Source organism: Mastomys coucha, unplaced genomic scaffold (assembly GCF_008632895.1).
Source record: "Mastomys coucha isolate ucsf_1 unplaced genomic scaffold, UCSF_Mcou_1 pScaffold1, whole genome shotgun sequence".
Classification (NCBI taxonomy): Eukaryota; Metazoa; Chordata; class Mammalia; order Rodentia; family Muridae; genus Mastomys; species Mastomys coucha.
The window spans coordinates 53,822,872-53,845,301 of NW_022196891.1; the positions used below are offsets into that span (position 1 = coordinate 53,822,872).

Genomic DNA, 22,430 nt, shown 5'->3' on the forward strand with positions numbered 1-22,430 from the left:
GTAGGGTACTTGTCTGGAGGTACAAGACCCTGTGTCAAGCCCAGGGGTTGGGAATAGGCACAGGGGAAAAACTGTAATCACTACAGTTGGGGTTTGGCAGTGTATGCGTGGAGTTCCTGCTGGATGCTCAGATCCTCTGAGGCCATGAGTTTGAGACCTGCCTAGACAGTATGACGAGACTATGGGAACAACTAAGGAGCTTGGGCTGGTGGCGTAGGCCTCTGATCTGAGCACTCAGAGAATGGAGGAGTAGGAGAGCACGTTCAGAGGACGTCCCGGGCTCTACAGGAAGGTGTAGGCCAGCCTGGGCTGTGAGAGCTGTCCCAGCAGCCTGTCCTCTCTAAAAGCTCCCTGCTTGTCATGTGAGGCTTTGCTTATTTCCAGAGTTCTGGTGAGTGTGCCTTATAAGGTCAGATAACATTTCATTAAAATTGTCTTTGTCCTGGATCTAATTTCTGCTGCCCTGAGAAGTAGAGACTAATTAGAGAGACTCATTAGACCAAATTAGTATAGAAATTTGGACTTGAGGCCAAATAGAAATACATTTTTTAATTCCTTTACACAGCTTTTGGAGTACTTTTGTGGGAAATTGCTACATATGGAATGTCACCATATCCAGGTATTGACCTATCTCAAGTCTATGACCTACTGGAAAAAGGATATCGAATGGAACAGCCTGAGGGATGCCCCCCTAAAGTGTATGAACTTATGAGAGCATGTAAGTGTTTTGCATGTTTGAGCTTTCAGAAAGGACCAGCAACCGGATGATTAATGAAATGGGCACCATTTCTGCTCTCAGCCTTGTCAGATGGCTCTAGTCTTGTTAACAGTTAAATAGGTTGTCATTGGCAGGCCAGTTGGCATAGTACATGATATACCACTGAGTCTTATTGGAGTCCTAAGGACCCAAATAGAGTGCCAGTTTCTCAAGAACATTTGTATATTCAGTAAGACATAAGAAGTTGAGTTTGCATAATATGTTTGAAGGATGGCTGCTCTCAGCTAGATAGGAATGGTTACTAAAGACTGATTATTAAGAAACCTCTACTGGGCTGAGTTCAAATTTCTAGTAACCACATGAGATTCCCGTCTCAGCTGTACATGCCTGTACCCCCAGTATCAGGATCTCAGGAGATCCCAAGAACTCACTGGCCAGCCGGCACACTTAGCTGTAGCAGCCAGCTTCTGCTTCCTAAGTCAAGGGGATAAAACGTGGCTTCTGCATGCCTTACATGTGGGAATCTTCCATCTCTTTACTACACAAATAAAAGCCAAACAGTAATCTCATCTATGAACAGGACCATCAGACTGCTTAGAGACACATGTAGGAGGCGAGCGGGAAGTGGAAGTGTGCTTGTGTCCACGCAGCACTGGATCATTACTAGTTCCTACTGTAGTCATTTGTTTCAAGTGTAAACTTTGGAATCCCCTAAGAGCTTGTTAAACTTCTGAATTTATAACTCAATTTTTAGGAACCTGGGTTTGGGGATGGGGGTGGTTCTCATCATGCATTCTGAGCTGTCTGGAACTCACTATGTCCAGCAAGCTGGCCTTGATCTCAGAGATCTGCCTGCCTCTGCCTTGCCTTCCGAGTGCTGGGATTAAGGATGTGTGCAACCATTCTCAGTTAGTTCAGTTTTAAAATTACATTATTTAGTTATGGGGAAAGTGTGTGTATGTGAGTGCACACACACATACACAGTGCAGTATTATGATAAGTAACTTCTCTTATTCCACCATGTGAAACCCACTTGGGTTGTCAGGCTTGGTGGTGAGCACTTCTGCCCACTGACCCAGCTTGCCAGCCCAGTAGTTCTCCTCCTCTCCTCTCTCCTCCTCTCCTCTCCCCTCCTCTCCTCTCCTCCCCTCCCCTCCTCCTCCCCTCCTCTCTTTCCCTCCCCTCCCCCTCCTCCCCTCCCTTCTCTTCCCCTCCCCTTCTCTCTTCTCTCACTCCTCCTCCCTCTCTCCCTCTCCCTCTCCCTGTCCATCTCCCCTCCCCTCCTCTCTCCTTCTCTTTCTCTCTCTTCTCTCTCTTTTTCTTTTTTTTCCTTTTTCTTTCGAGACAAGGAACTCACACTATAGACTAGGATGGACTCAAACTCAGAGATCCACCTGCCTCTGCCTCCTGAGTGCTAAGATTAAAGCCATGCACCACCACCACCACTCTGTAGTTAGTTCACTTTTTTTTAATTAATTAATTTATTTATGTGTATGAGTACACTGTAGCTGTACAGATGACCGTGAGCCATCATGTGTGTGGCTGCTGGGAATTGAACTCAGGACAGCCCCTCTCGCTCTAGCTGCTTGCTCCGACATAATACACTGTAGCTGTTTTTAGACGCACCAGAAGAGTGTGTCAGATCTCATTACATGTGGTTGTGAGCCACCATGTGGTTGCTGGGATCTGAACTCAGGACCTTCAGAAGAACAGTCAGTGCTCTTACCCGCTGAGCCATCTCGCCAGCCCATTAGTTCACTTCTAATAGAGAAAAACTTGCTATTTTCTAAAATTTCTCTCCATCCTGTCCTCATTTTTGTAGTAGTAGGAATAGGAACCAAGGATAGATAGGACCAGCTCTAAGAGAGGGCACTCACAGACCCCAAGGATGGAGCTGAGAGGTGGCCACTCATCCCACAGTTTCTGTGCATGTATAACCCTGCTAGGCACATATGTGCCCACTGCTTGGTTTGCCACTGGGGATGAATCCCTCAAAGAGGCTGTAAGTTGTTTTCTGCTGCAGGCTGGAAGTGGAGCCCTGCTGACAGACCCTCTTTTGCTGAAACCCATCAAGCTTTTGAAACAATGTTCCACGACTCCAGCATCTCTGAAGGTAAGTACTGGGGCAGGGGGTTGGTTACTAGTGGCCAGGTGGTAATGGTCATTTCAAATATGGGAGGCTCCGACAGTTGTTGACCACTGAAAGATGCTGAGTTGACTCTTAGCCTCTCTTATCCTTATGTTACTACTTTTTTATACTTTCTTAGTTCTGTATTTTCCTATATCATATTTCATACTGAAATTAGTTTTGATTTGAAATTTACTCAGTCTCTATAAAGAAAATCAATAACTTCAGTAGTTCTTAACACAATACAAAGAAGATTAAAAAATAAGTGTGAAAATATTCTAGGCAGTGGAGAGATGGCTCAGCACTTGCAGAGGGTCAGACCAGACTTGAGTTCCTAGCACTCATTCTGGGCAGCTCACAGATTCCCGTGGCTGCTCTGGAGCAGCAAGTCTCAACCTGTGGGGCACAGCTCCTTTGAGGGTCAAATAACCCTTTCACAGGGGTCAAATATCAGATATTTAAATTCCAATTCATAATAGTAGCAGAGTTACAGTTATGAAGTAGCAATGAAATAATTTTGTGGTTGGTGGTCACCGCAATATGAGGAACTGTGTTAAAGAGTCGCAGTTTTAGGAAGGTTGAAAACTCTCGTCTAGAGTTTCCAGTGCCCTCTTCTGGCCTCTGTGGGTACCTGCACTCATGTATTTATACTCACACTTAGATGCACATATAGACACACACAATTTAAAATAACTCTTTTAAAAATACATACTCTAACTCTTAAACCACATCTAAGGCAAGACACGCATACACACACCACATAGTATCATAAAATTCCATTTCTAGCCGGGCGGTGGTGGCGCACGCCTTTAATCCCAGCACTTGGGAGGCAGAGGCAGGCGGATTTCTGAGTTCGAGGCCAGCCTGGTCTACAGAGTGAGTTCCAGGACAGCCAAGGCCACGGGCTACAAAGAGAAACCCTGTCTCGAAAAAAAAAAATTCCATTTCTAGAACTATAGACTGTACAACTAAGATTTATGTAGATAGATGTGATGCCTGAGTATAGCTTATAATTCTGAAAAAAAGTAGGAACAACTTAAGCATCTATCAAACTTTTAATTATATAAATATAACTGGATACTTATATCTTTATATATATTAGGTTATCAATAGAGATAAACCTGTCCTTACTCAAGAAATGGGTACTTGGACACATGCAGGAAGAATATGGGCAAACACAGGAAGCTGCTTGCTTTTGTATGTAGTGTTCTGGAGATCCTGCAGAAGTCAAACAGTGGAGGCTGTGGAGGCACCCCAGTTACCTCAGCACTCACTGGGCAGGAAGAGCTCAAGTTCAAGGCTATCCCACGAGACTAATAAAGCTAATCCTTTGCCTTTTTGTGGTAAGGAATGAGACCCTGTTCTTGGAGAGCTAAAAATACAGAAATCTTAGTTTCATCTGCCTATTAGATGCTGTGAAAATACAGTTCTGAAGTTTTTTTACATATTTTTCCTTCCCTTCATAATTAAGTAGAGTTGGTCTCTTAGTTTCAAGTTTTAACATGTTAGAAGAAGAAATCAGGGCAGTTGAGTTCTGTCTTCCTCTAGTGACTTATCACAAGATAAGAAAGAGGGAAAATGGAAGTACAATGTTGACATTTCTATAAAAGTATATCCCTCCTTCCCTCACACATACACATACACACACACATATACATATATACCACATATACATAAATATATACATACACATAAATAAGTGTAATTAAAACTCATCAAGCGAAGCCGGGCGGTGGTGGTGCACACCTTTAATCCCAGCACTTGGGAGGCAGAGGCAGGCAGATTTCTGAGTTCGAGGCCAGCCTGGTCTACAGAGTGAGTTCCAGGACAGCCAGGGCTATTCAGAGAAACCCTGTCTCGAAAAACCAAAAAAAAATAAAAACCCATCAAGTGGTAACAACTTTGTACAATTTAATTAATTGTTTTATTTCTGTTTTGGAATAGAGTAAAGTATATTTTTGCCTCAGTAAAAGCCAAAAAGCTCATGGCTCTGTTAAATCAGTCACGGGTAACCAACTGAGTGAGTGTTGTTTTCATAATTGGGTGTTGGTTGGTTGGTTTTGTTTTTTTGAATTTAGAGCTTTGCTTTAATTTTAGTACTTGGGCGTGAACCTAAGGACTCGTGAATTTAGGTAAGCACTCCAGCATCTGAGTGACATCCCCAACAGAGTCAGGTTTTTGTTTTTCCTGTTGTAATTAATTAGTTGTGGTGTGTGTGTGTATCTGTCTGTCTGTCTGTCTGCGCGTGCAGGGGTCAGAGAGAGAAAGCACTGATTTTCATTTGAATGAAATGGAATAAATTTATTGCTTCTCTAAAGTAGAAATCTCTACAGACATGAGTCCCTTTTATTCAGCACCTGAACAATGTTAGTGAGGTTATTCAAATGTCCAGTGAGCACATGAAGCCATGAGCAACATCACTTGCCAGCAGAAAGTACAGATTAAACCATGAGATTCCCATGACACTCCTACCAGAATGAGCAAAAGTAAAATTACATGCACTGTAGAATAATTTGGACAAGCATACCAAGTAACCAGAACAGTTGCACACTGGTAACGTGGGTACCACATGTTACGGCTGTTATATTGGTCAGTGGATGTACACAGAAGTTCATGAGTCATGGAACAACTTGCCAGCCAGCCAGTCTAGCGGAAACTGAGTCTAGGCCGGTGAGAGACCCTTTCTTAAAGAGTAAGGTGGAGAGCAATTGGGGAAGACACCTGGCATCGGCCTCTGACCTCCATGTGTGTACGCTTGTATACCCACATAAGACTTTATTTGCTGATTTTATTTTTTTATGCTTTGTATAATTTATTTTTGTTATTTTCAAGATGACATTTTGCCGAGGCTGGTGTCCTAATTCTGAGCTGAAGGGATCCCCCAGCCTCACCTTTCGGAGCAGCTGAGACTGTAGCACAGACTAGGCACCCAGCTGAGACTACATCACAGACTGGGCACCCAGCTGAGACTGTAGCACAGAGTGGGCACCCAGCTGCATTTGAGCTTGAGTGTTCTGCTCTCCATTTTTCTTTTTTCAATTGTGTGCCTTGGTCTCTGTCTTAAATTGTCTTTTTTAAGCAGACTTTGTGTTTCTTACAGAGGTAGCTGAGGAGCTTGGGAGAAGTGCCTCCTCCTCATCTGTGGTTCCATACCTGCCTCGATTGCCACTACTTCCTTCCAAGACGAGGACCCTGAAGAAGCAGGGGGAGAACAAAGAGAACCTGGATGGGGGCCTCGATGCCTCTGAGAGCCTGGCCTCCAGCTCAGCACCAGGTAGGAGGGGTCAGAGCAGAAAGGGGCCCCCCCGAAAAACCAGGGACCATGATGCTTCTGGCCCTCGGGCCTGCGCTGACAGTGTGGGCAGTCCTGTCCAGCCCCATTCAACCTGTTACCAGTTCTGTATTTTTAGTCTCTAGCTCCCAGGTAGTTACCTAGATGGGTGATGACATACCCTGTATTCTAGAGAAGGGATGAATACAGAACAAACCAGCAGGTGTCACCACTAATGTACACATCGAGGTTGGAACACTAGTCACTGAATCAGTGATTTATTTCAATTTATTTATTTCAATTTCCTGAGAAGTGCCAACATCTGACATTTACTAAATGCAGACAGAACTTTCTAGTTTAGTCACACTAACTGGCACACCTCTTGTCTTTCCTGTTATTGATTGGCCATTTCTCAGCAGGGTTCATTAGAAGCACACAGGCCTCCAGTGGGTCCCCAGCTCTGCCTCGGAAGCAAAGAGATAAGTCACCGAGCAGCCTCTTAGAAGATGCCAAAGAGACATGCTTCACCAGGGATAGGAAGGGAGGCTTCTTCAGCTCCTTCATGAAAAAGAGAAACGCCCCCACACCCCCTAAGCGCAGCAGCTCCTTTCGAGAAATGGAGAATCAGCCCCACAAGAAATATGAACTCACGGGTAACTTCTCACCTGTTGCTTCTCTACAGCATGCTGATGGGTTCTCTTTCACTCCCGGCCAGCAAGAGTCGAATCTGGTGCCAGCCAAGTGCTATGGGGGGAGCTTTGCACAGAGGCACCTCTGTGGTGATGATGACAGTGGGGTGGGTGGGGGCAGTGGCACTGCTGGGGGTGGGTGGTCTGGTATCACAGGCTTCTTTACACCTCGCTTAATCAAAAAGACACTGGGCTTGCGAGCAGGTAAACCGACAGCCAGTGATGACACTTCCAAGCCTTTTCCAAGGTCCAACTCTACATCTTCCATGTCCTCAGGGCTTCCAGAGCAGGATAGGATGGCAATGACCCTTCCCAGGAACTGCCAGAGGTCCAAACTCCAGCTGGAAAGGACAGTGTCCACCTCTTCTCAACCAGAAGAGAATGTGGACAGGGCTAATGACATGCTTCCAAAAAAATCTGAGGAAGGTGCTGCTCCAGCCAGGGAGAGACCAAAAGCCAAACTATTGCCCAGAGGAGCCACAGCTCTTCCCCTGAGAGCCCCTGATCCAGCCATCACTGAGAGTGACTCTCCGGGGGTAGGGGTGGCTGGAGTGGCAGCTGCCCCCAAAGGCAAGGAAAGGAATGGTGGGACGCGACTTGGAGTCGCTGGAGTCCCCGAGGATGGAGAGCAGCCAGGCTGGTCTTCCCCAGCCAAGGCTGTAGCTGTCCTCCCAACCACTCACAACCACAAAGTGCCAGTCCTTATCTCACCCACTCTGAAACACACTCCAGCTGATGTGCAGCTCATTGGCACAGACTCTCAGGGGAACAAATTCAAGCTCTTATCTGAGCATCAGGTCACATCCTCTGGAGACAAGGACCGACCCCGACGGGTAAAACCAAAGTGTGCCCCACCCCCACCACCAGTGATGAGACTACTGCAGCATCCGTCCACATGCTCAGACCCCGAGGAAGAGCCGACTGCCCCACCTGCAGGACTGCACACTCCAGAAACCCAGGAGGGAGGAAAAAAGGCAGCTCCAGGCCCAGTGCCCAGTAGTGGGAAACCTGGGAGGCCAGTCATGCCTCCACCTCAAGTGCCTTTGCCCACATCTTCCATCTCGCCAGCCAAAATGGCCAATGGCACAGCAGGTACTAAGGTGGCCCTGAGAAAAACCAAACAGGCAGCTGAGAAAATCTCAGCTGACAAAATCAGCAAAGAGGCCCTGCTGGAGTGTGCCGACCTACTGTCCAATGCAATCACGGAACCTGTGCCCAATAGCCAGCTGGTAGACACTGGGCACCAGCTGCTCGACTACTGCTCAGGGTATGTGGACTGCATCCCTCAGACTCGCAACAAATTTGCCTTCCGAGAGGCTGTGAGCAAACTGGAACTTAGCTTACAGGAACTGCAGGTGTCTTCCACAGCTGCTGGTGTGCCTGGGACAAACCCTGTCCTTAATAACTTATTGTCTTGTGTACAGGAAATTAGTGATGTGGTGCAGAGGTAGCCATTGTCAGCCTAGTGGGGAAATGCACACATTCTGAGGGGAGAGGGGAAGGGACTCATTTTCCTGTGTTCTCGTTCTCAAGAAGTGAAAGACTGACACTTGAGTGTGTTTATGTGAAGTACCTCAGATCCCTGAGTTCTCACGTTCACAGGTTCATCTCAAAACAGCAGAAAGGAAGTCACATAAGCAGATAAAAATCAGCTTGGTGGAGCAGGACAGTGTGGGCAGCATTGGAAACTGCACTGGAAAATAAGGGAGCATTGTGTATATGTCATAGGACTGCACAGCCCTCCCATGCAATGAGTGGCCTGTGGCCTCCATTGGCTCTTCTCAGTTGTGCTATACCACGAAACAGGCCTTGACCTGACAGGGCCTGGGGGTTATCGCGTTTCAGTTCACTCAGCAAATCTGGGGAACAGGGGAAAGCAATGTGGAGGATGTAGCAGGAGGTGTTTTATTCAAGGCTAGTGGAAATGGCTGTTGGCCTTGCTCCTGTGGTTATTGCTGTTGTAGCAAGAACTGCAAATTAGATTTACCAGATACTCAACTGGGGAACATGGCCCTCTCCATCTGCTTTGCCCTGTTTACCAGAAAGTACAGAATGCAGGGTAACTTTAGTCAGATGGATACCTCCAAGCTCTTGTGCTGACTAGCAGTCACTTCTCCCACTCTTCTGGCATGTTACTTGCTCTAGTGGGCCAGTATCCACCACCTGCTGCTTGTTGGTGGCTGTCTATGAGCCATGGGCATAGGGGTGGTCTTAGTTCTTCTCTGTCCTTTGCCGGGCAGTCTGTCTTCCTTCATTCCTGGCAGCATATCGGGCATTACCCAGCATCAATGTTGAAAATAGTGCTTACTGCAGGTTCTCGGATGCCCTTGAACACTGACATAATGGCCACTTGAGCAGCTCTATGTATTCTTTACTTAATTAAAATACCAAGCAGATACAGCACCTTTTTGAAACTGTGGCTGGTCTAGGGACCTGACACTGGGGAGCTTGTTGGGTCCACATGGCTGCTTGTGCCTTTCCCTCCTTAAACCATCCGGGTGGACGGAGGGGAAGCGTTTTCACTGAGGGCTTGCCTCCACCGGGTTTCTCATGCTCTTTTTCTTTGCTCACATACCATCCCTTGTTGCACTTGGAGTTTGTTTGTGTTGGGAATATACCTTATTTATTTTTTCCTTTCATCTCTATTTTAGAGTGCATAATAGAAGGAGTGGGTTATTTTCAGGGAGCACTAATTAGGCCCGGAAACCTAAGGGTTTAACCTGAGAATCAGTTTTACCCTTGAAAAATGGGCATTTCTCTTCCCTAATTACAGTTATGGAAGCTAGTAAATTAACATGGAATAGAACAGTAGCGGGTTCCACATTACTGATGTTTTTGGTGTTGTGTCTAATTCCAGTTACTGATTTTTTTTTAAACTTTGTGAACACCCCTTTCATTCTTCAAAGAGAACCAATACAAAATATAGTGATTTTTCTTCTTCCAAAGGAATATTAATGTAGAAAGATGGGAATTGAGCACTAAGCAGTGCTTTCTCCCTGACTCATTGATCTGCTGTCAGGCTGCTGCCCCGTCGTCTGATCTATTAATTGAAGGCACTAGCCCACATTCTCAAGAGTGCTGTGCAGACTTCAGAGACAGCGCTGTGCTTAATGTTGTTGGGCCGCTTTTCATTCTCTTCGCTGAATCACAAATAAGGAGCTTTTGAAATGCTGTTCTTACAGAATCGGGCCAGAATCCTAAGGGGAAACTATTTCAGGTTGCATTTGGTGTCCTTGACCAAGGAAGAACTTTAGTTTTCAATTAGAAAAAGGGAAATTGGATGCCCGTCACTGCTGCTCCAGAGAAAGCTCAGGGTAAGAGGAGGCTTGGGGTAGTGTGTTCCCACAGCTGCAGCCTGACAGCTAGGTGTCAGTCAGGTTCATGCCCCTGAAGAGGATTCCCCCACCTTGTTGGCCACTATTCCGCACATTGGATGCACCCATAAACTTGAATTTATTCTAGCAATTAGCTTTGTACCGGTGGGGAGGAGGAAGTGAAAACTTGAGGGCATTATTAATGCTGCTTTTAGCATATATCCCTGCCACAGTGGGATGTCTTAAGGGATGGTGGTTGTTTTGGGTTTGGGCCTCTTTTTTTTTTTTTTTTTTTTTTTTTTTTTTTTTTTTTTTTTTTTTTGCTTGTTTGTTTGTTGTTGTTGGTTTTCCCTTCAGAGTTCTGAAAACAGGCTTAGAGAAACACTACTGAGTCTCTTGGCTGACTGCTTTTCTTACTCTGAGGGGCCCAATCAAGGCCATGTCTCACTCAAGCTTCTGCTCTGCTCACAGCAGCATCACTAAATCCATGAGCCGAACTGACTTTCCTCTCTCCTCGTGATGCGTGAACTGTGTACTTTGTGTACTTTTCAGGGATTGATGCCTCAGGCCACAGAGGCACTGTCAACTTGCTATGGAAGAATTATTTAGGTTTGTCTTGTATCTACCTGCAAGGTATCAGCTTAGGAAAAGGGAAAAAAATTAGCAAATTAAAAGATTTGAATATAAAGCAGAGAAAACTGCTTTTAGAAATGAAAAATGTAATTAATTACGTAGCCTATAAACAGAGTAGATGGCAAGAGAAAAGGCTCTTGTTAATGGTGTCTGGCAACTCCTAGAGCTATTTGACCTATGCAGATCTTTGCACTGCCACAGCTTGATTGCTTTCATATACAAGTCTTATGATTTCAGTTGGATTTCCTACCTTCAGATACAGTGTTTTGTATTGAATATATCCTAATTATGCTTTACGGGAAGCTTTTTTTTTTTTTAAGCTTTGGATACAATTATATTTTATATTTCCAGGTGATTTCCATCATGATGTTCATAGAGAGAAAGATCTTAAAATTGGCCTTTTGTATGAGATATATTTTGCAGTGAGATGGACTTAATTGAACATGATACACCAAGCTGCGATCTGGCATGTAAGAAACTGATTTGGTTATTTTCAAGATGCCCTGTAAAGGTCATCATTGTGGATTGGAGACTAGTTTCCATCCTTATTTTAAGGTTTCATTTATAAATGTTCCTACTTCAATCCTACTTAAAATCCTCCTTAGTTGACAATTGGCTGGTGAAATCTTTCCCTGTTAATGAAGACAGTGGTTTCTAAGCTTAGGGGTACAGCATTACTGATAGTGTGAGGCCTGGTGCAGTGACCACTCCATGGATGTTAACTGCTAGTACTAACTCCTAACCTGAGAGCACACAGAAATCCTGTAGAGGTTTTTAAAAGAAAACTGGTGAATTAGCCCCGCTTTGTTGGAATTCTCGATGGGATGAGAGACTAGCTAGTGTGCTTCCCAAGATCTTCTCGAGTTTTCAAACACTCACTGCTCTCTGAGCACTGTGAACAGAAGAGACTGAGGTGATGTTGTCACTGGTCCATATCTCAAAGCAGTTAGTGGCAGAGCTGAGGCTAGAATTCAGGAGTCCTGACATTTGGCATCTCTCCACAGCCTGCTGCCTTGTGAGATGCTCAGCTAGACAATCAGTATACATGGTGCTGCACACTTCGAAAGCACAGGCTCTGGCAGGCCCTGGCCAGGAAGAGCTTGGATGTTTGGTAATGGCAGTATAGCTGGACAAGCCTTTAGCAGAACTCCGCTCAGAAGAGAACTTAGTACTGAGGCACCCACAGAGATCTGCACTTTGTAGTTGAAGAATACCAGCTTGAGTTGTTTAAAAACAAAAAGGAAAAAGACTGAAAAAAACAACTAGTCCTACACTTTTTTGTTCAAAAAGAAATGTGTTTTTCAGTGTCATTTTAATGCATATGAGGTAGTGTACCTGAAAGCACCTTGAGAAATCAAATGCATTCAGCTGTAAAGCTTTACAAATGTCTGTAGAGGATGAGTTGACCTGGACCTGAAGCTAGACACTCACCCACTCACCCACCGCTGTAGTTTGTTACAGACGCACGTACAAAACTGCTAAGTGTGCATGGGAAAATAGTTAAGAGCTGAATAACGTCAGAAAATTAGGGGCTAATTTTTTGGTTTAATTCTCATCTTTAAGAAGTAGTCAAGTGGTGGCATGTAATCCAGCAGTAAAGAGGGTAAGTAAGGCAAGAGAATCTCAGGTTCTAGACCAGCCTCGGCTACAGAAGGAAACTCCAAGGAGGAATGGATTGCTACTCCCTTCGGAGCCAGTAGCTCTTGCAGGCCCCTGATGGGAAGATGAGGGCCTCTTCCTGAGCAGTCCTCTACTACATCCTCAGCTCTTGGTGTTCTTGCTGTGGTACGAGCAGACTCATTTCCTGTTCATGTTGACACTTTCTTTTTAAAACTAATGTCTTGGGGTGGGGGGAGAGTTGGGGATAGAAGACTGATGTACTTGGAGAATTTCTAGAATTTTCTTTCAGTTATAAATGACATTGACATTTATCATCACTCCTGTGGAAAAAAGAAGTAGCTGAGCTTAGCTCACCTATTAGATCAAGTAAATCATGTGGAGGCGACCTGCATATAGCTCTATACTGTTTCCCCCTTCTGCCCCCCATGTTTTTCTACCTTTGCTAGTGATTCCCTTTTCATTAGGCTGTATCTTCAGGAGAGTGGGTATTGGGTTGACAGAGTCATCTTACTTCTGTTCTCAGTGATCTATGTCATTGCCTTGCTTCATCTGAATCTGGCATCCATCTTTATGCCCTCAGCATCTGCTATGGCCAGGACTTTCTATATTTCTTGTCAGCTGCTTCAGCTTTGTCAGGCTGCTAGCCTAGTTCTTTAAGAATGCCTGTTTCATTTTGGATTTTGTAGGCATGCAGAGGCTTAGAGCAAGGCATTTCCAAGGGAACATGTGTGCAGACTGGCTGAGGCAGCCTAAGGGTCCCTATGACTCCCATGCTGCCATTGCCTCTGAGGCAGAGAAGCAAGAGCTTGGGATGGTCCTAAAATTCGATCTACTCCTAAGTCTTGTGCTTAGAGTTCCAGTTTTCCAGCTTAGGAGTCAGGAGTGCCTGGAGTAGTGGTTCCTGTGACCTGTGCTGATCAGCTCAGCACAGTGACCCCACTTCAGTGCTCTTACCTGTGCTGATCAGCTCAGCACAGTGACCCCACTTCAGTGCTCTTACCTGTGACCCTGCTACGGAGGAGACTGGCTCAGCTCACCTACTCCATTGCCACGTATTTGTGGAATGATAACTCTTCTTTTGGACTAGCTCCCCAGGTGCCTCAGGAGGACCCTGGGTGAGGTCTGGGCAGTTTATCTTGATTAGAAACAGAAGTCATCCTCAGAGATTTGTACCATCAAAGATGAGTCCCTGAGTATTACTGGGAGAAATACTTGCCTGCTGGGCTGGTGTGCATAATTGTTGAACTAGAGCTCAAAGTCCCATTAGTTTAGATTCTCCACTCATCTCTCCGCACACTGGCAGATTGCTGCCGTACTTTCTCGATCCTATGTGATGTGCTGGCTCTTCTGGACCAGCCTCCACCTCCACACACACCTATGAATGTACACTATAAATCTGAAACTCTTTACCCCTCCTAGATAATAATATTCTTTATTTCCCTGGTGCCGATAAACAAGAACACAGTTGCAGAACCCTGTTAGCCAGAGAGGACAGAAGAGAAGCACACTGAGTGGCTCTGCAAAGCTGCCATTTAAGGATAAAGTATGTCCACTTGTCCTTGGACCATTGCATCTTGAGAAGAATAGGGATGTTGTGGGTCCTGAGTAACTCGGCTGTTTGGAGAGCGTGGACCCTCACCCCGTAGGATATGAAAGAGGTGGTGTCACATGCTAACAAGGTAGTGAGAGGAAATACAGAGTTCTGTGGGTGGAGCTTGCTTGCTTAGGTTTGTTTCTGAGACCCTGGATAGCACTTTAACACCTTGTTTTTAGTGACCATATAATTTAGGACTAGTGGGACTTCATAAAAATGTCACATACCTAGGTTCCTAATTTTCAGCACATACTTGTTGAGTCAGGGTACACTGCAAGGCCAGGACCATTAGTTCCCACTTTATCTTTGGTATTCTCTCCTCCCCCCTCCATTGCCCCCCCCCCAGGGTTTCTCTGTTTAGCCCTGGCTGTCCTGGAACTCTCTCTCTGTAGACCAGGCTGGCCTTGAACTCAGAAGAACTCAGAAATCTGCCTGCCTCTGCCTCACAAGTGCTGGGATTAAAGGCACGGGCCACCACTGCCCAGCTGTATCTTTAGTATTCTTAAGACCCATGCTGTGTTGTAAATGACAAGAATACTGATGGTCAGAGCTACATGATGTACATGGCCAGCTCCCAGTATGTACATGGCCAGCTCCCACTATGCCACTTGAACTCCATCATGAGAAGCATTTGCTGAGACCTTGAGAGATGACCTTCAGGAAAATGAGGATTCAGAAACCAAGGGACGGTGAGGTGCTCCCTGCAGCTCCTTATCACCTCTCTGAGGGCAGAGGCAGTGGCTGGTGGACGCACTGCACACAAACCCCATCCTTGCAGACCTGCACTTCCTTTCCTTTGCAGTCTGATTCTGTAATGACTATCAGTGGAGCTGCCCCAACTTTGTGTTTGCTTGATAAAAGTAAATTTGAACATTTTGTGGTGGTTGATAGAACTTTGTCCTAAAATTTGCTAATTCAAACTCTTTAAAACTCTAGTGTTTATACCAAAGGTTATACTGCAGGCGTAGGTGATACACAGAGGGTGATACCCACAGTGGGCACTGTGTGCATTGCTAAGGGGACACAGTGAGACCATATGGGATTTTACTAAAACACATCAGTCATGGGTCGCACTATCACTGTTGTCAAGTATTTGTTCTTAATTGTTATTGTAATATAGTTTCAATTGTTCTTCTAATTTAATTCTCTCACTCTGTTGTCTGACTGTGAACTGCTAACAGTGTTAAAAACTTGATGTAAATAAATGATGCCCCTGGCAGGGACTGATTCCTGCCATCTCTCACAAGGTTTGCAAGTTGTGTTTTGTTTTAAATAAAAGTTGGAATATTTTATAGGCAAAGTGGGCTTGAGTTGGAGTATTTCTCCCAGGATGTTAGTTGACAGGGAAGCAGGCGTACAGTAGATGACTGTAAAGTCCAGAAGGTGCTTAGTAAGCATCCCTCTGATGCGTTCATCCTGGAGTGTGAGCTGTGGTATGGATCCTCGTCCTAGAATCCTCATTGTTCATATGGTACCTTCTAGAGCTTGGGCTGGCAGACATCAGGCAGGTGCCGTATGAATGTGTGTCTACTATGAGGGACTACACACAGATACTTAATTCTCTGAATGTCCAGTCTGAACACAACTGCACATATGTTCTTAAAGTGTCTTTTTTTGTTGTTTTGTTTTTTTCAAGACAGGGTTTCTCTGTGTAGCCTTGGCTGTCCTGGAACTCACTCTGTAGATCAGGCTGGCCTCAAACTCAGAAATCCGCCTGCCTCTGCCTCCCAAGTGCTGGGATTAAAGGCATGCGCCACCACCCGGCCCTTAATGTGTCTTGAGACAGGAATTAAAATAACTATAGCTCCTTCAAGAGAACATTCTTCTTACTCAAAATTACCTTTTTTTTTTCATGCTTTAGGGACAGTGTGTCATGTAGCCTTCCCAAGGTAGGTAGCCTCAGACTTGCCATGCAACAAAAGATGACCCAGACCGTAGGAGCCCCCTGCTGGGATTACTATTGTATACCACTCTGTTTTATTATATGAGTGCTGGCAATTGAACCCGGGGCTTCATACATAATAAACAAGCACTCTTACCAACTGAACCACATTCCCAGGTCCCAATGCATTTTTGACATGTCTGTACACATCCATAGAGAATAAATAGTGAGGTGTTTCTGTACATATGCACATTGCAATAACCAAATCATTCAATTTAGAACATCCACAACTTGGCTCATCGTGTAGAACATTCAGAGTCATCTTTGTTAGCTCTTTTGAAATGTTCTGTGCAGAACGGTGAACTATAGACACTCACTGCAGTGAAATGCCATAACTGAGCCCTCTTACCTGCCTGTAACTGTCACGGTAGCCACTGACCTGTGTTTTCACCGTTGCTCCTTTTCTGTCCCCTAGCCCCAACCCCAGGTGTCAGTACTCTCCCACTCCCTCCATGAGATCAGCTTCTTGACATTGCATACGAGTGGGGTGATACACGGTATTTCTGTGTGGCTGGCTCCTTTCCGAGTAGCATAATGTCTTCCGTGTTTAGACTGGATTCCACTGTTTTCTGTGCTCCAGTACTTTTCCCATTGTGTGTGCATTTCCAGATACCCCATCATTGGCTGCCTCCATCTTCCCCCATCGTGCAGAGTGCTCTGCTGAACATGAGTGCAGGTGTCTGTCTGACACGATTCTATTTCTCTTTGCTCCCTGTAGTGGAATTTGTTTATTTTTCAGTTTTCTTTAAATTTTGTATACACTGGAATATTATACATTATAGCATATTTCAAGCAGTCCTGTTGAAATGTTATTAAAATATTAAGTATGTAAAATTATACACATTTGTGAGGTATTATGTGATATTTAAATCATTGTGTATACTGCATAATGTTGAAATTATGTTACACATATCTACTTCCTTAAATATTCATGTCTAGTCCTTTTTTATTTTTAAAACAGTCTCACTATGTTGTGTGACTGGCCTCATCTTTGCTGTTGTAGATAGATCATGCTGGCCTCGATTGAACCCTGATCATCCCACCTGTCCTTCATGAATGCTGGAGTTACAGGTGTGTGCCACCATGCTCAGCCCCAGACCTTTCTAGCTGGTTTACATCTTTAAAAAACAAATGTTTACTTTTCTGTGTGTGTGTGTGTGTGTGTGTGTGTGTCTGCCTGCCTGCCTGTCTGTCTGTGCACACGCACCTGTGTGTGTTTGCTGGTACACTCAGCAGCCAGAAAAGGGTATTGGATCCTTGGAGCTGGAGTTACACGTAGATGTAAGCTGTTGGATATTCATGCTGGGAACCAAGTTCAGGTCCTGGAACAGCAGCAAACACTCTTCACTTATGAGCCACGTCTATCTTACTATACAAGAATTTCTGACTTCTGCAATGCCCACCGATGGCCTCTCCTTATTCCCCATTTAACTTTCTTCACCTTCTGCTGTCCTAAAGGATCCACTGTATTGTTATATAATTTCATAGGTTCAGATCTTACCTTTATATATTTAACTCAACTTTAGTTATTTTAGCTAAGATACTCCAGTGCCTTAATGCTTTTGCCTTACTTTTCCTTAGCTGGTAATGGTCATGTGTATTTTACAAAAACAAAGGGAGAATTATCAGCACTTGCACTGATCCTTGTTTTTATTGTCCAATCCAGTGTCATTATTTAGAAACAGGGTCTTGGGGCTGGGGATCAGTAAAGTCCTTGCCTAGCAAGAAGCCCTGGGTCTGAGCCCAGCACCAGATAAATCCAGGTGTACTGGCACATGCCTGTAATTACAGCACTTGGAAGATGAAAGCAGAACAAAGTCATTTCAGGATTACATAGAGTTCAAGACCAATTTTGGCTATATGTCTCAAAAAGTCAGGAACAGCAGGACAGAGTCATACTGTATATAGCCTCCCACCTCAGCCTTTGGAGTGCCAGTTTGTGTTGTGTTAACACACATAGCTTTTTACCACTGCGGTGGTGGTGGTACACTAACTTGGAGTTTAGTGTCTTTCTAGCCCTTTGGGGCACAGTGCTGTCTGAGATGTGTGTGTGTTGCAGTTTCTCAGAGGTTGTTTTCTTCATAGGCTTTGCTTCACAAAATTAAGACTTTTCCATTTTAATCTAACCACTAACCCGCTGCTTGCTTCTGGAGTGATAAGTTTCTGAAACTCCTGCTCTGACCACAAGGTATTCCTGGAATCCCTAGGATTCCAGGCCTGTTGGGTCAGGTAAGACCTTCAGCACTCCAGCGTCCCTTTCCAGAGGGAGAACAGTGAGTTGGCTCTTGGATGGGAGTGGATCCACTATTGTTCTTGTTGCAGTTCACTTGGTTCTCACTATGTGCCCAATCTCTCCCATCCCGCTCTGTCCTGAATATTCGAGGATAGCATTGCAGCCCTGGCTTGAACAGGGATCTAAGTCTCATTGGGCATTTTATGCTTACTAATTACCATGTGGTCTTGCTTTATGAGAAACCTGAATTGTTAACTTGCCATCCCTAGGGTTTGTGGCTGCAGAACTCCCAAGCTCTGGAACTTTGTGACTGCCTTTGCTAATTGAGATCCACTTCCACACTACACCCTTTACTTCAATTATTTGAATACTTGAGCACTCAGTTTGGCTGAGCTAGGTAGTCCCTAAGTCAGGTGAGTACTTGTGTACTGTCAAGTGGGGGATGAGTGCTGCGGAGGGCTTTAATAGGAGGGGAATTCTGACAAAACACAAAGACCTGTATGTTTCAACAGTGTGAAGAAGGGACCAGAAAAGAGTGGAACACTGTATCATAAAACATGGTCTGTGTCACCGCATCAGCCTCAGAAACCACAGCTTTCCTTGTCAGAGCTGGAGTGCTGAGCCAGAGTAGTCTGAAATCAGCTAGTAGGTGGGTACATTCTGGGCCAGCCTGCCAAGGCCAGCACCTACCCTTTCTCCATCAGCTCCCATCAGTACAGAGTGCAAAGGACAAGGTCTCCGTAAGAAAGGATGTTAGAAAAATACAAAATTTAATTATACATGACGAGGCCTCTTAAAAAGTTTTCAGTCTGCAGAACAGAACATGCCTTAGCTATTTGTACACCTGTGTTTTTTTTGTTTGTCAAGCCTGACTGGCTGCTCAAACTAGGCAGCTCAGGTCTCTTTAGCTCTCTCTACTGTGAGCCTGCTACATGCTAGGATCACAGGTGTGTGCCACACTCCTGTAGTGTTTGGAAAGCGTGTGGTTTTTCCTTTAGCCTGAGGCTCTTTGCTGGTCTGCTCACACAAGGCAGCTGCCCCTCCCCCTACCTCAGAAAGCCAGCCAAACCTGCAGACCTGGGCCACACTCCTGCTGGTCCACACATCTTCCATCTTCCTTGTTCTGTAGCCCAAAGATCCTGGCGCCTCAGGCTCACACTCAACTCCAGCTGCCTTCCAGGAAGACCTATGGTGCCCAGAAACTGTTGGACGTGTTCCGAGGACCCTTTGGTACTGGGACCTTCCACTGGCTTCCTGACCCTCAGTCTAGATTGTCTAGAATGTAGGTTTTTAAGGCACCAAGTGGTTTTTAGAAACTGTCTGTCAGGAGCTGCCTTCTGCACACGAGCTGGAAGCAGTCGTTGCTGGACACCAGGGTACCTGGCAGATGGGTGTCTCTGGAAGAGGAAGATTCTTTAGGGTGCACAGGAGTCACTTTCAAGGCAAGAAAAGGTTGATTCTCTGGGAAATGGATTTGCAGCCCTGAGAGGAGAAAAGCCGCTCTCCCTCAGGGACATACGTCATCATCTTGGCGATTTCATCCAGGGCCTCTTCTGTGTAGGGGAGATCCTGGCCCAGGAAGGCGTCTCGGACGCACAGCCTCACGTGGCGGTACTCCAGCGGCAGGAACGGGATAAAGAGGTCAATAAGGTGTTCCTTCAAGAGATGGCTGGAGCCAAAGCTGCTGTCTGTAATCAAGACCCAAAGTTACATGGAGTCTTACCTAGCCTGGGACTAAACCCTGCTGGAGACTTAAGGTGCCCCCCAAATAGAGACCTGGGCAAGATCTGGTCTCCCACAAAGCTTAGAGTGTGGTGTGCAGTTGTTGCCAAGGACCATGCAACTGTGGCTGTTCTAGGCAGAAGAAGCATGGTGATTGTGGCTGTAGCAGGAGGTGACTGCATGACACCAGGACCGTGGCTTGCTTTGTTGTAGCAAAAAGGTGGAGCTGCCACCCTCAGCTGGGGGCTGCCCTAACTGCACTGTTCTCTCAGGGAGATCTGCTAGCAGAGACCACAGCTGTTCAGAAGGCATTTCCAAAAAAGGAGTGGAGGCTTGCTTATTGTACTTGTGCCACCAGAAGTTGACAGGGTGAGACTGTCCTGTGTCCTTCACTGTCCGGACACCCTCACTGCCTCACATTTGATACCAATCATCTCTAGCTGTGCTCTTGGCAAGACTGTATATATATCTCAATTGATCACTTACCTGCAGACTCCATGATCTCAGCCTGAAGGGGCATTTCCAAGTGCTGCATTGTGATTTCCTCTCTGGACAATCCAGCCTTAAGCAAACCCAGGACCACCTCATTGATGACACTGCCCCCAAGGTTACTGAAAGAAACAAGTGCTTGTTAACAGCTGCTTCTCACACTCACTCCCCCATGTGTTTTGCTCCCTGACTGCTGAGACCAGTTCTGGAAGGTGAGAGGCTGCTGTGGTGCAGAGCAGAAAGGCACTGCCCTGCTTTGCCCCAACCCTGCTTTCCTGGACCTTCTTGGTAAACACTGGCCAGTCTGTGCAGAGTGCAGGAAACATTCAAATTGTGAGTGACCTGCAAGTCAGATGCCAATGAGCTTCTGGGGCCATGTGACACTCATGGAGGAGCACAGGGCTCAGAAGGTAAGGGTGAAAGCTAGACCATGGCTGAGGGAACATGTCAGGTATCCACTAAAGGATGTGGGGCCAGAATGTAGGGTTGTGGCCCCACCTACTCTATGTCCTAAGACTCAAGTTTAGGCTAGGATGGTTGGGTTGTAGGGGATGGAGTAGAGGTAGGCAGGAAAAGGACTTAGAAAACACTGCTGGCGGGACCCTGCAGTTGATGGGCACAGGAGGCGTTCGTCGGCTGCACTTTCCCTTTCACAGAAGTAGGAGCAAAGGCTTATTTTGCACCGCCTGTGTCCTCTCAGGCTAGGCACACTGTTAGGACAGGAGTGCCACCGTGAGGTTGGCAGCAGGTGCTGGGGACCTGCAACCAGGTCAGTTCATCTCTGTCTCAAGTGCCACCCACGGAGCCTCGTCTGACTCCACAGCTGTGCCTTCATTTTCCCTGCTCAAAGCCCACAGGAGGAGGAACACGGTAAGTGAAGGAGAGGGGGAGGCCGGCAGCAAATCAAACTGGGTCCAGCATCTCCTGTCCTCTCTCCTCACAAGGATCAGTATCCTTGATACCTCAGGAGCTCACTCAGACCTTTAGAGCAGGCTGGCTTCAAATGAAGAGTTCTAGTTGCCTCTGCCTCCCCAGTGCTGGGATTTAAAGCTATCCACCACCACCACCACCAGGCTGGTCCTATCTTTTTGTTGTATTTCAGTCAGTCCTGCAGATGAGACTCTCTGCATGCCCTTCCCAAACCCTAACCTGCCTCCCTAGCTGGGTGGGGCAGCACCCTTCACCAGCAAACAAGTGAAGACCAGTGTGTCCCTCATAGCCACAGATTTATGGGGGACCTTGAGCCCCTGCCCCCCCCGAAGAATCCAGTAAGAACAGGGGCACTCCCCACTCCTTGCTCAAGTCCAGCTGCCCTGCCACACTTCCAGCTCCGCAGAAACTGCTCACATCACTCGTCTGATTTCTGTACCCGCTGGGCTGCCTGTCAGGAGGCTTTCTGGGTACATAACAGCATCAGCAGAGGCAGCTCCAGTCCTGCCTTGTGACTCTGGGGTCCTCTACTGACAGACACAGGCAGAAATCAATGTTAGTGTAACCATAGAGTAAGTGCCTGAATTCTTCCAGCCAGGAAAGGGGTGGGCTTTGGTTCTCTGACTGCTTCAACTGTAACCTCTGAAACCAAGCCATACACAGTACTATCCTGTCCTTGCTACTGAAAACTCTACAGTTCCTCAAGACCTGCATAAGGAACTCTAGGACAGACCTAAAAATCCTCTGGAACCTTGTGGAAGCAAAAGTCTCCCGTAAGCATTTCCTGAAGAATGAGACCCTAGATGAGACGGTAGGCATGCCATCAACAGATGCAGGACGGACCAGGGCCGGGATCATGCCAAGGTTCCACCTGGACTGCGCATCGACTCAGCTGGGCCTGCTGACTCCTCACTGCTAGTAGGCCCTCCACTCGGCCCTGCCCAGGCCTGGCTGCCTCCCACCTACTGTCAGCTTTACAGATGCAAAATCTTGGCACTCTAAAATGGCTTTTGTCAATGTCGGGCAAGCTGCTGCACTGGCTTTGAGGTGCCACAGAGAGCTGACAAAAAAGCCACCAGTTGCCACGCACACTCGTCTACTCCAGTCACATCCATAATATCGGGGATAAAATCCTGATAAAGGATAA

General features: G+C 46.1%; 2 protein-coding genes across 9 annotated transcripts in view; one reads left to right on the forward strand and one right to left on the reverse strand.

The window, feature by feature from the left end:
* Abl2 (ABL proto-oncogene 2, non-receptor tyrosine kinase) overlaps positions 1-15,259 on the forward strand; it is a 96,004-nt gene extending 80,745 nt beyond the window's left edge. For 3 of the 8 annotated variants that reach the window (XM_031385737.1, XM_031385756.1, XM_031385802.1), the window contains 4 exons: positions 566-718; positions 2,742-2,831; positions 5,947-6,120; positions 6,534-15,259. In XM_031385737.1, the coding sequence (XP_031241597.1) occupies positions 566-718; positions 2,742-2,831; positions 5,947-6,120; positions 6,534-8,257 (2,141 nt within the window). In that variant the 3' untranslated portion in view covers positions 8,258-15,259. The remainder of the gene's footprint in view (positions 1-565; positions 719-2,741; positions 2,832-5,946; positions 6,121-6,533) is intronic. The other 5 variants (XM_031385784.1, XM_031385793.1, XM_031385745.1 and 2 more) reach the window with 3 other exon arrangements.
* A 2,279-nt stretch (positions 15,260-17,538) lies between these two features.
* Positions 17,539-22,430, reverse strand: part of Tor3a (torsin family 3 member A) — a 25,569-nt gene continuing 20,677 nt past the window's right edge. Inside the window, exons 5-6 of the mRNA XM_031385831.1 lie at positions 20,351-20,475; positions 17,539-19,830 (exon numbers count right to left, since the gene is read on the reverse strand). Coding sequence (XP_031241691.1) covers positions 19,580-19,830; positions 20,351-20,475 — 376 coding nt within the window. The 3' untranslated portion in view covers positions 17,539-19,579. The remainder of the gene's footprint in view (positions 19,831-20,350; positions 20,476-22,430) is intronic.